The 12,697-nt window shown below is 41.2% G+C and overlaps 3 protein-coding genes across 8 annotated transcripts in view; 1 reads left to right on the top strand and 2 right to left on the bottom strand.

Annotated features, from left to right (window-relative positions):
• Positions 1-241, bottom strand: part of bcl11bb (BAF chromatin remodeling complex subunit BCL11B b) — a 34,870-nt gene extending 34,629 nt beyond the window's left edge. Inside the window, exon 1 of the mRNA XM_040125509.1 lies at positions 162-241. The gene's annotated coding sequence lies outside the window, so the exon portion shown is untranslated. The remainder of the gene's footprint in view (positions 1-161) is intronic.
• Positions 189-6,338, top strand: ccnk (cyclin K). 4 transcript variants are annotated; one of them, XM_040125512.1, is made up of 12 exons: positions 189-352; positions 421-580; positions 1,378-1,616; positions 1,803-1,884; positions 1,977-2,108; positions 2,499-2,604; positions 2,704-2,761; positions 3,281-3,450; positions 3,547-3,755; positions 3,965-3,995; positions 4,229-4,300; positions 4,781-6,338. In XM_040125512.1, the coding sequence occupies exons 3-12, from the start codon at positions 1,423-1,425 to the stop codon at positions 5,335-5,337; spliced, it is 1,611 nt and encodes a 536-aa protein (XP_039981446.1). In that variant the 5' UTR covers positions 189-352; positions 421-580; positions 1,378-1,422; the 3' UTR covers positions 5,338-6,338. The 4 variants fall into 4 exon arrangements, with proteins under 4 accessions (XP_039981446.1, XP_039981448.1, XP_039981445.1 ...); XM_040125514.1 differs by having other exon boundaries at positions 1,381-1,616; XM_040125511.1 differs by lacking the exon at positions 421-580 and having other exon boundaries at positions 1,381-1,616.
• Positions 6,339-7,223: 885 nt separating this feature from the next.
• The window catches only part of ccdc85cb (coiled-coil domain containing 85C, b), a 49,920-nt gene continuing 44,446 nt past the window's right edge, over positions 7,224-12,697 (bottom strand). For all 3 annotated transcript variants that reach the window (XM_040125162.1, XM_040125161.1, XM_040125160.1), the window contains 3 exons: positions 10,811-10,903; positions 10,432-10,530; positions 7,224-9,511 (listed from right to left, as the gene is read on the bottom strand). In XM_040125162.1, coding sequence (XP_039981096.1) covers positions 9,422-9,511; positions 10,432-10,530; positions 10,811-10,903 — 282 coding nt within the window. In that variant the 3' untranslated portion in view covers positions 7,224-9,421. The remainder of the gene's footprint in view (positions 9,512-10,431; positions 10,531-10,810; positions 10,904-12,697) is intronic.

Consider the following 12,697-nt stretch of genomic DNA (forward strand, 5'->3'; position numbering starts at 1 on the left):
GGATATTATTGGAAATAACATATTTTCAGCATACATATATATATATTTATCTATATATAAATTTTTCACACGTATACCTTCTTTTAAATTTCCCAGCAGCAGGAATAGCAATGAAAATTAAAATTAACTGAGCGGTGGAAAAGGTAAAACAAAAAACTAACCGCAGCACACGTGTACCAGATGTCCTGCGTAATGACGTCGGCCAACAGTCTCCGACGCGCTGCATAATGGCGATGCCCTTGTTACGATGGGGATTGTTGTTGATCACTTAGCCAATTTATTGTGAATAACTGCGGATTATTCATATAGCTGTCTGTTTTGGGTGATTTATTCCGACGGCTACATGTTAAAGGTAAGATTCGTGTTTCATTATGAACAGTCGGACGATAATCGGGATGAATTCTTAACTACTTTTGACAGGTTGCTGGGGTTTCCAAACCCCAGCGATGTTAAGACCTCGAGTGGAGCAAGTTTGCTAGCCGAGATTAGCTAGCCGCGGTGGCCGGCGAAGACGGTCACCTGCTGAAGTGACAACTTCGACTACCTTTACTTCGAAAGTTTCATCAATTTTACCTTACTGGTATGTTTACCTAACAAGCGTACCTCTTAGTTAATACATATTCGTACAAGTCCACGCAGAGCTGGTTATTTAGTCCCAGGAAGCTAACTTTAGGTTATCGTTAGCATAGCTAACATTAGCGAATGTTAGCGAGAAGCTAACAGTTTCGTTATGCTAATTCGTGGGAAACCGTCTTCGTTGCCATCGACATCCACATTAATCTTTTAATTATACCGTACAAGTAATGTTTTGTTATATTAATAGCTACAGGCTTAACAGTAGGTGCAGTTTACCCATGAATGAATGGGAGAGGAGGTGCCGTTCTAAAAATTACGTCCCCGTCAGTACCTTTTATCTCTTTGTAGCTCTTCGTCTGTTGGATTTTCAACCTGTTAACAGCTAGCTCAGTAACATTTACATAAAGTGGGCATGAAGAAAGTCTATATTGATAAATAGTGATCCCTCTTTTTTCCATAAAGAGAAGAATTGGCTTGTGAGTTTAACTACATCCTACATATAAATGTTTGGTGGCTTTGTATGAAATGGCACCACAGTAAAAGTAAATTAAACTAAAGGTAGCAGTTTTCCAACTCAAGTTATAACCTGTCGAAGGCTGTCAAAATATGAACGTATCCCTCTCTATATTCCACAGAGTTGATATGCCACCCCTGATACTCTTTGGTTGAACATTGGTGTTGTTCAATCAAACAGTTTTGCAGATTAACCAACGCTGTTATTATGCTGAGGAAGGCCTACTGTTGAATGATAAATGCTGGTGAGTTACAATGGCCATAACTGTAGCCTTTCTGCCTTCTTAGCAGTCCAGTGCAGCTGGTCCGTCCACTGTTGTCTCTCCTCAACCAATGAAGGAATCCAAGGAGAACTTGTCAATGACTGGCCAAGCAATTCTGGACCACATCAAGCCATGCTGGTACTGGGACAAGAAGGATTTGGCCCACACCCCGTCTCAGTCTGAGGGCCTAGACCCTGGCACAGAGGCTCGGTATCGGCGAGAAGGAGCCCGCTTCATATTTGACGTGGGGACACGACTTGGCCTGTATCCTTGATTGATTCATGTGAATAGTTTACAGGAAGCAGCGCTGAGTTCTTTTATGTAATCATGATAGTAACACAGTCAAAGTGAATCACCTTTTTGTTAGAATGTACTTTACATAGCTGCTAATATCTGACAAGTGTGCAAATAACTGTAAATGGTTTCCGTGATGTCCTTGACTGTCATCAGACACTATGACACACTGGCAACTGGCATTATATATTTCCACCGTTTTTACATGTTTCACTCTTTCAAGCAGTTCCCCAGATATGTAAGTTCAATTGATGCTTAACTTTATTTTTATCATTCCTGGAAGCGGACTAAATATGTAGGATTAATGTTGCCAAATTTGTGTCTGAACAGGTGACAGGTGCATGCTGTCTTTTCCTGGCGGGGAAAGTGGAGGAAACCCCAAAGAAGTGTAAAGACATCATCAAAACAGCCCGCAGCCTACTGAATGATGTGCAGTTTGCCCAGTTTGGAGATGACCCAAAGGTGCATTTTCTTTTATTTTCACTTAGTTGTCTTGAGACATTGTCCCTGTTAACACTGGGCATTGTCAGTGCAGAAGGGAATTTACAGTCAGGGAATATGCTGTGGTCACTGAGTTCAGAAAAGAAAATCACGGTTTTAACCTAATATCAGTCATAAACCAGCATAGCAGAGCCCCGCTATAATATCATGTAGCTCTAGAAAAGAAAAAAACTAAAGCAAACATGCTGCAGCCTAATTGCTGTTAATTTGCTGTAACAAGCTACCATAAAGTAATCGTATGCTGTAGGATTCTGTCATTCTGTCTCCAGTCCTGACCATTAAAGTTAATAGTTTGTACCGTCGATGTCCTGCCAACAGGAATAATTAACATATTTGTGTTTTCTTCAACAGGAAGAGGTGATGGTGTTGGAGAGAATCTTGCTCCAGACCATCAAATTTGACCTGCAGGTAGAACACCCCTACATGTTCCTGCTGCGCTACGTCAAGCAGCTCAAAGGTGAGATAGGATAAGTAAGGCATCAGATGCACACAGTCTTATACATTATTATGGTAGGTACCAGTAAAGTGTATGCTTTGTATTTTCTTATTGTTACAGGGGAGAAGAATAAAGTGTGCAAGGTGCTGCAAATGGCATGGACATTTGTCAACGACAGGTGAGCAGCTGGTTTGTACACACTGTCTCCCACTCTTTGTGTCATAGGTGACTTCTTCTATAGTGTGGTGTATTATGCATTTGATTCACTTAATCTTTAAAACTCTGTCAGCTGGTAAGTAATGTGCACTGAAGACTAGATAAATTACTGAAACAGGCATGCAAGTCTGGGAAACGTTTATTTATAAAGAATGTTGTGTATGGGGGTATCACAGTGCCAAGTGGTTTAAGCCACATACCAAAGAACCACAATGTCCCCGATTTGAATCCGGCCAGGGAGCTTTGTTGCCTGTCAACACCTTTACTTTCTCTCCCCCACACTTCCTGTCTGCCTCTCTGCTGTGTATTGACAAATAAAGGAAAATGCCAAAAAAATATTTAATAATTTCAAGAGAATACACTAAGACTTATAAATTGGAATATAAGTAATGTCTTTTAAGTTTCCAAATCTTCTCTGCAAAAGCATTTTGTTGACAAAACTCAGATCTGACTGGAACCATTTTTCCTGTGTCCCTTCCAGCTTGTGCACCATGCTGTCCCTGCAGTGGGAGCCAGAGATTATTGCAGTAGCCGTAATGTACCTGGCTGGCCGCCTCTGTAAATTTGACATCCAGGAGTGGACCGCCAAGCAGTCGTCACGCCGGTGGTGGGAGCAGTTTGTCCAAGACGTCCCAGTTGAGCTGCTTGAAGGTGCTCATTATAAAGCCATGCACATCATACCTCTGCTATGATGTTTGTTTCATCTCCTTTCAGACTTGCCTCAACAAAAACATCTCTGTCTTGCAGACATTTGCCACCAGATCCTGGACCTGTACTCCCAGGGCAACAAGCCCATTCCTCAGCAAATGCAGGAGAAGGAGCGGACACCTGCTCCTTCGACCCCTGCTCCTCCGGCTCCACAAGGACAACCCCCGGCCTCCAACCCCCCCCCACCACCACCAAAGAAGACTTCCCCTCAGGGTGGCAGCCCTGCACGCCAGCTCAAACGCTCACATGTGAGTATACATTATTGATGGCTGAAAACTATGGCCAATGGAAAGTCCCTTGCTCAATCCCCCAGTTTAAATTTCTATATTTGTTCATTTAAAATATTTGCTAGATCCTACAGCTTGTGTTTGTGTTAAATTTGATTCATACGTCAACACTCAACATAACCTACCTCAAAGTGACACTGAGCATTTGCATTCATTTTTCTTTGTTTCAGACATCCCCCAAAGATGAACCAAAGGCTCCAGGTAACATTCTTTTAAAACCTCATGCAGGCAAAATTCTGCTCATTTGGGTTTTGAAGTAGTTGAAATCTTATAAATGTCTATTTATCCACTGAAATACCTCCAAGAAAACATTGCTAATTAGCATGATAATTTTTTTTTTTTTAGGATTGTATGAATATTCAAGCCTACAGCAAAGTTCCCTCCAGATTTGATAAAGCTTCTGCATCTTATTTACTGGTGTGTTGACTTTACAGAACAAGTTGGGTCAAAGATTCCTAGACTGGAGAGCCCAATGCCCCCTCTACCTACATCGCAGCCTCCCCCAGGTAACTGTTGTTTGTCTACTATCTTCCTCCAGATTAATTTGCGAGGAAGTTACAATTATTTAGATTTAGACTGGGGTAGAGCATAGGTACGTGCTGGCATTTTTTCTACACCCTGCTGTCTGTTTGCGTGTGTCACCAAATAGGCCCATAATGAGCAACCATTACCCCCTACCTGGGACTCAAGCTTAGAAAGCAACCCAAAGTCTTTAGTCCTCTCAGTCTGCTTACATAACCAGCAACTTGTCTGGACTTTGTTTCCCAACACACACATACTCCCAACCTCTTCTGACCAATCTGATTAATGCTTCAGCCTGATAATGAGACCTCCTATGTGGCTGAAACCTGGCAGTCGTGGTCTGGCTGTGCGCTCACTGTCTGGGAATGGAGAGGTTACTTGAGATCATGTGGGAGTGAGTAGCAAGGTAATGGCCAAATTTTTAATAAGTTGTTTTCTCTTTGCTGTTTGCTGTTGCTCACTAGACCGAAAAACTCCAGCTACAGCTCCAGCACCTCCTGCAGAAGCAGAACCAGGAAGTGAGACTGCCCCTCCTCCCCCGCATGCTCCACCTCCACACCAGCCTCCTCCCCTGCCCCATCGCCCTCCTCCGCCCCCGCCCTCCAACTACATCATGTCCACAACCAGTTCCTACATGTCTGGAGAGGGCTATCAGAACCTGCAGTCGATGATGAAGACAGAGGGTCCCTCCTACGCCCCAATGCCACCTACCTATGCGCCCCCAATACCGCCTTACCACCCCCATGTCTATCCACCACCTGCAGCACCACCTCCAGGTCCTCCGCCACCTCCTTCCACCTACCCACCACCCAGCCTGCCCCCAACCTATCCACCTCCAGGTTACAACAGCTACCCTCCACCACCACCTCCACGCATGCCACCAGGCCACGTACCCCCTCCGGGGATTGGCCTTCCACCTGCTGGGTACCCTCCTCCGCCACCTGTGCCCCCAGGACAGTCACAGGTCCCCCTGCCCCCTCCACCAGGCATGCCCCTGAACCGTGGTGGGTGGATGAGATGAGATGAGAGTGTGATAAGTCTATGAACTGAGGCTGTACAGAGCAACAGCTGGGGAGGGAAAGTTCTCTGAAGAGGAAGAACAACCAGGAACTTGTGTTATTCTGGTACAAAGAAAGAAAGGGGAGCTTTTTCACCTCCAATATGGCTTCTGATAAACAGCTCCTGGGGTTGTCGATAAAGGCTTATCAGCAAATAGAAAGACTTTGAGAGGAAAAATGAGGTCTGGACAGTATTGTTATGAGAACCAGAAGTTGTGCTGAAAGTTTGCTGTAAGAATCCTGAAATATTTTGAAATAAGTGATTTAAACATGCACAGGATGGAACTTAGTGTACCCAATTCTGGGATCTTGTAACAAACACTGTCCACTCATTGTCTTTATTATGGGAATGTACCAGGAAATAGTAGCACCCTGAAATTTTTTTTGTTTCTTTTTCAGTGTTGTCAGACATGCTTATTCACTAATTGTAGAGGGATGAAATGTACCACTTTTACTTTACTTTTGAGTGGATCAAAGGTTGAGTATTATATTTCCTTCTGTATTCTATGACTCTGATCTTGTGTTTTTGCTTTTCCTGAATTTCCAGTCACCCCATTGTTGTTGTTTTCTCCACATTCCCACCATTTTGCTGAGAAAAAGAGTTACAAAAATCTTTGTTTTAACATGTCAGATATACAAAGGACTGTCACACTGAAAGACTTGGAAAGAAACATGTTTTATAATCAAACATGTTCATGAATGTACAATGTGTTCAAACATGCTGTATATTCTTTTTGTCTTATTACATTTTATTTTGTGAAAACACTGAGGTCATGTTGCAAGATGTTTCTGCTACCATTAGACTTTCAATTTTTCAACCCCCGTTATCAAACCAACCACATCTAACACTGGACAGTCAAAGATATATTTGTAAATATCCAATATTATAATTTAGACAATTTTATTTTATTTTTTGAGATTTTCTATCCATATGTGCCTTAGTGAGGCCTCTTTTTTTTTTTTTTTTTTTTTTTTTTTCTGTATCCCGCACGCCGCTTTGGTTTTGTGTCTTGGCTGGCAATTAGGACAATAAAATAACAATAAAAACTTGCTTTTCCTACTTTGAACTGAGTAGTATGTTTTCAGTCTACGTAAAGTGAAATGTGTTGATCAATATGTTGCAACTGGATTCCCCATGTACAGCAGTGGCTCCCAACCTTTTTTGTCGGACATACCCCCAGATATACCCCTGGACATGAGCTTCATGAGCACCACACAAATATGTTCTTAAGAAAGGATTACAAAATGGATGGTGTTTAACAATATTAAAGAGGATATTGTTAAAATATTTTTCTCATAACAAATGTGCAACCACTTATCCATAATTTTCTCCTATTTTAACCATTTATCTGTTACTTTTAGCTAACTATTTCAGCTATTTATCCATTACTTTAAGGTAATGATTTCAGCTTCTCCACTCATTTGCTAACTAGTTTTAACATACTCTCATTTGCAAGTTTTGCTAATATACAATTGACTCAAGGTGATGGGCAGCTTACTGGTTATATTAACCCTAAATTTAAACTGTATTTTAATTTTTAATCCTATTTGCCTGTTTAATTTCCTCCTTAACATAAATGAACATAGTTTTTAAACCAAATCACAATTTCTATTTTTTATTTGAGTTAATTAGTTGAGCTTTCCATGTGCCTGTACCCCCTGACAACAGCAGCAGTACCCCAAGTTTGGAATCACTGATGTAAAGAAACTTCACAGAGAAAAGTCTGTAATTTTATTTGCAGATCTCTACCAACAGAGGGCAGCCTAACTCATCCAGTAAGGAAGAAAACACGCCTGCAAAAATGTTTGCTTTATCAAATAAAGACAGCAGTTCACAGTATCATTAACCAACTTTATTTTCTCCCAATTTTTGCTAAAAGTAGCGTATTTATTATTATCTTTTCACTTGCCATCTTTTATCAGTGAAACTCAGGAAAAGAAGTTACAGCCATGCTAGTTACTGCAGAAATTGACATTTATTTATGCTGTAGATTCTAGTATTCTGTACTGTGGTTTTAGCATATAGGCAGAAAAAAAGAAACATAGATGTTTAAAAAAAAGACTATTGGGTTCCAAATCAAAACACCATGCAGAAAAAAATGTGGCACATCTCAAATCAAATGCCATATATGAAGTATTCAAAATTGTATCACGGCTCCAAATCAGTTCCTAGATTAAAGGACACTTTTAAAAACCATACTGAGATTTATTTTTTTGACCCATTATTTAAAAGAACAGAGGTGCATGGCGGGCAGCCTCAGTAATGTTCTAATTTGGAACAAATAACACTAGAAATGGGAGAGTCTGAGCTTTTGGTCATTAAACAATCTATCAGATAACTTTACAGTAAAGGTACAGTAGAGTGAATCTGATATATTCAAAATATGACTTATCAGTTACTGACAGCATTCCCATCTCTATCTGACACCTGGCAATAAATACTTTGACAAACAGTGTTTGTTCACTCTGACATCAAGAAATACTCATTTTAAATGTTAGTGTTTTCAGAAGACATCTAAGGGAAGACTTATTTCTCATATTCTAAGAAAAAAAAAAGATTCAACTTTAAGAAACATGCGCTGCATAAACACACCTTCTGAATCCATGACTAAAGATGACTACTACACATGACTACAAGGTCTGAGTTTAAGAAAAGTGACCTTTTCATCTACTGAGATACAAAATGATAACCAAGGAATTCAGAACAGTCCAAAAAGCCATCCAAGCTGAGCTTAGGGTTGAGTATTTGGCCTTGAAAATTTTATTACCATTAATGGGATGAGGCTTTTAGCATGGATTCAGCAAATGTCTTCAGCATTCTTCAACCGTGTTGTAACCACGGTTCCAGAAAGAAAGAGGATTCACAGGTAGATGCTACAGCTGCAAGAGAATCATTCAGTCTCCTCACACACACACACTCACACACACACATGCACACGCACACTAACACACTCTTGCAGTCACAGATGGGCAAAGGTAAAGCTGTAGCCCTCCCAACCTGAGAAAATGATTGTCAAGCATGCACAACAGCATACAATTTTAATTAATTTCACAACGTATGAAAACTATCTATCCATTAACTCATTGCGATGGTTTGATTCAAAATTGCCTTGATACATTTTCAGAGGTTACAGAGAGAAGGAATAATAGCAATTAATCTGGAAAAGAATTAAAAAAAAAATTAAATTTATTACCAAGAGCAAACCCTGTTTATGGTCCAGTTTTGTGTGCTTTTCAAACTAAATTATTGATCACATGGCCACGCTAGAATACAAAATAGATAAAAGTAAAATCAACAATAACAATGAAGTAGTGCCATGGTTTTATACATAATATACACAAGTTAACAGTAATCTCTAGAGTTCATTATCCATATACTTGTCTTATGAGCAAAAGGCGCTAGGTCACAGTGGGTTTCACTTAGTTAACACTTTAGAATGCTAATGCTAGTTATACTTGTTGACCACTGGGGGGGGGTACATGTGACAGGAGCTAGGGTCTCTATAGTAGGTACTATCAAAACTTATCCGAAGATACCGCCACAATGCTGCCTTCACATCCCAGCAACATGTGAAGAGATTTCTGCCCCTGCCGCCTTATCAGTCCTGTGCTTGAAACCATGTCATATCGCTAGCTTAATGTAGCATAGCTATGCTCTGAAGCACTGTACAGTTAGTTGTGTGTATTTGAAGCAGTTTACAGAGAGAGATCGTTGTGTAGCCAGAAGCCTCCCACAAAAAAAAAAAAAAAAGCAAAGAAAAGTGGTGAATCAGTGAAACTAGCTGCCAGTTGTCAACATAAGCTCTGAGAGATAAAAACATGTTGTACACGTAGAGTTGTACATGTGAATAACAGACAAGCAGGTCCATTTTGTGGCTATCTTAGCCAGTCTTAAGAGTGTGTTGAAGAAATTGCTAGATGCTGTAGGCAGTAGGGAGTACGGCATGATGGGTCGTGTATGCAGGTAGTAAGAGGTGTTTTCAGGTGAGTCTGGGTAGTGTAGATCCTGATTTCTCTCTTTCGCTCCATCTCTCGCCAGTTGCCGTTCTACAGTGGTCCTTTGAACTGGTTCCCAGAGAGGTGCTGTCTGATTGACAGCTTTGATCCTGCTGCATCACCCAGCTTTCTCCACACCACCTGCAAACAGAAGCGGAGAGAGAAGTTGAGAGGGGAAGACGAAGAGCGAGACATGCAGAGAGAGACGGGCAGACATACAGGCAGAGACTGAAAGAGTGAGGCTAGGCATAAAAAAAATACTTTCTTCTTCAAGAGTGAAAACTTCAAATGTTCACAATTTGACTTTGAGCTGCAAAGACGGCACACATACATTCACACACGTTACAGTCGAGCTATCTCTGTATCTGTCTTCTAAGGCTGCTCTCTGGTGCTGAGATCTCTCTGTCAGTGAGTGAGAGGGGCCCCTGGGGGACCCTAGTGATATTACAGAGGTACTATTGTAGTGCTCCCCAGATTCCTGGCCTGTCACATACCTCTGCCGGGCCCAGATAGCCTGGCTGTCTTTCTCTCTCTAATCAGCAGACCTTTTTATCCTGAACCAGGCTTTTCAGCACCAACAGAGAAAGATGGAGGGAGATGAGGGGGAGGGTGGAGGAGGGGAAGAATGGAGGGGGTGACGCTTGGGCGCAGGGGGCGTGCTCTTTTCCCTGCCGTTCCAGTTTAATTGCTCTGACAGCTCAACTACGGGCCTCTTTTTGGGGCTTCCAGTTTAGAGTTGATTTGGAGAAGGGGCGGGGGGAGTTGGGGAGGGGAAAAGCGAGTTAGAGGGATAGATAGAGAGAAAGAAGGAAAGCGAGAGGCAGCGCTGTGCCCAGGACACTGCTGCAAGTGTCATTCCAAACCAAATGATCTTGAATGAGGGCTCCTCATTAGTGAAAGCAGCTCAAAGCCTGACCTGATTTGCACCCAGAAGAAGAGAACTAAAAACCTGACCAACAGACAGAACAAATAGGAACATTATGGATATAAGGTTCCTTTGTTTACAGCAGTGGGAAAGTGAGAGAAGAATAGTGAGGGAGAAGGGCAGGTGTTGCACTTACATTGCACATCTCTCGCACGATGGCTTTCTCTTTCTCACTAAGATCGTCTTCATAGTCCTCAGGAACCTGCTTGTCCAAGTTCTCATGGACTTCCAGCACCTGATGACAGACACAGTGATGAGTGTGTACATTTGTGTGCTCTGAAGTAATTAATATATAAACTTCATTAAATATGGACATATAGTTATGTGGTATAAGTGCCATTTTGTTGATCTTTTAGGGGAGCAAAAACAAAACTTGAATGGGGATCATATGTTCCTACATAACAAGCTAGCTACCTAGCTAGCTACAAGTCTTAAACTTATAATATTTCTTCGATCAATTCGAAAAATGATAAATGACCCCCCCTCTCTGATCATTTACTAGATGAATATAGTACCTTCATGGCATGGACCACAGCCTCGGGCTTCTGGACGCAGGACAGGTAGCCTGTGGCAGGAGAGGACTCGCTGGTTGAGAGACGACCCGTACCCTGAGGGGAGTAAAAAGAATAGAAGAAAAAATTATTTTACAGTTTTGTGTAATTTCTTCCACAGTGGACAGTGGACAGGAATGGCAAGGTTGTGAGAGAAAGGGTGACCTGCGTCAAAGGTTAAGAGCCACATCAAACACCTCGAGGACATGCTCTGCAAACTGTCAAACTATCTCATCACATCTGCTTTCACACAGAGTTTAATCCCCGGAGTCAAATGAGCACCATCTCACAGAGCTCTTCATTTGACCCACATCAAGATACGTGACTCAGTAATAAACCACACTCTCCTTAGCAGTGGGTGTTTGCTTCTGATTTATCAAGAGAGATTTCTTATACTGCAGCACTGAAAATGCCATCCCCTTCATCCCAACTCATATCATCCAGGTCTGCTACCTGCAGAGTGTGATTTAACCTGTTGTGATTGGAGCAGCCAGCCAGAAAGAGAACCAGGGGGTTTGCTTGACTCATCCCACCCCCTGGTTAGTTCCAGACAGTGGCTCACTGTTAGAGGGACACAGAGATCTCTGGGACACACAATGGCACCATTCACTGTAACCTGGCATCAGAGTCCTGCATTAGACACAGCTCCGTGGACCTGTTTGCCTAGGTTCAACTCTCCGCTCACTAGTGATACATTTGCTGGCCCCGTTTGGTTGCCAGAATGAGCCCACAACCTAATAGCACAGACATAAAATAATAATCCCACTGCAGCCAGGAGGGATGGTTTGTGGAAACCACCCAACCGACTATTCATATCACAACAGCCTCATGGAAAAATTGATTTTTTTACTGGTCGTAAGGGTTAAGGCCTGACAAATGCTTACCTGACAACCATAGAAAACCATGAGAATAACTGTTTGTCTTACATTTGCTACGATAATAAGCATTTATTAGGATTTCCTAATTTGTGAGAGGGGAAGAAAGGTGTTTTTTCATTTTTTTGTTGTTATCCTCACAATGTTATACTGTTAAATAAAGTCAGCCCTTGCCTAATAAATCGTGAGGGCCAGCTGATGAATAGCATTATATTCATGAGCTTTGATATCAGCAAAAATCATGAATATAATGAAAAAATAATGTGAATTTTGGTTGTTTATTGCATTAAAAGGGTTGCTGTTAAGCAGCACACTCAAAGTCTCAGAGTGCACTGACAAGATTTTCAAAACACTCCCTACTTGCAACCAGGCCAGGGTGTATGAATTTATTTTTGATACCTTATTTGTATTTTTACAATACATGTTTTTTTAAGGAAAGGAAGGCAGACTTCTGAAATGTTTAATATTATACTAAATACTAAATACAAACAGCCATTATTAAGATTTGACATGAATAGGCTGACATGAAATTAGTTGCAATCCAGAGTAATTTTCAGTCTAGGTATTTTCCATGCCATTCAGTTTTTATATTTGTATTTATTTATTTATCATATTACATTTTTCTCATTTGTCTGCATTCGACAGCTCCCCTGCATTTTTGTTATTACTGACCTGTTTGGGAGTCCTTTTTTCACAGTTTTTTGCAAGACACATTTCAGTCAGTACCAAAAAAGGCTTGAGGTTGATAGTCAACCCTGCTTGCAACAGTCACTAGGTCATTTTTAGACCATGCTGAAATTAATGGATAACAATGGCTATTTACAGTGGCTGTCTAAAAACTTGGTCTGAAATGCTCTGAAGAACTTTTGTAGCTAATAGAATAATTTTAGAAATAAAAATACAAACACATTCTCCACTGCGTATTTCTTCTTGTTTAAGGTCACAACAACAAGTGCAAAAGCTTATTGTTCCATAC

This window comes from Xiphias gladius, chromosome 4, assembly GCF_016859285.1.
Source record: "Xiphias gladius isolate SHS-SW01 ecotype Sanya breed wild chromosome 4, ASM1685928v1, whole genome shotgun sequence".
NCBI lineage: Eukaryota > Metazoa > Chordata > Actinopteri > Istiophoriformes > Xiphiidae > Xiphias > Xiphias gladius.

What these genes read in the sequence shown, in the direction of transcription:
- ccnk (XM_040125510.1), top strand. An exon ending in TGGACATTTGTCAACGACAG is followed by an intron (nt 2,762 to 3,280) that starts GTGAGCAGCTGG and finishes TGTCCCTTCCAG; the next exon opens with CTTGTGCACCATGCTGTCCC. An exon ending in GCCAGCTCAAACGCTCACAT is followed by an intron (nt 3,756 to 3,964) that starts GTGAGTATACAT and finishes TCTTTGTTTCAG; the next exon opens with ACATCCCCCAAAGATGAACC.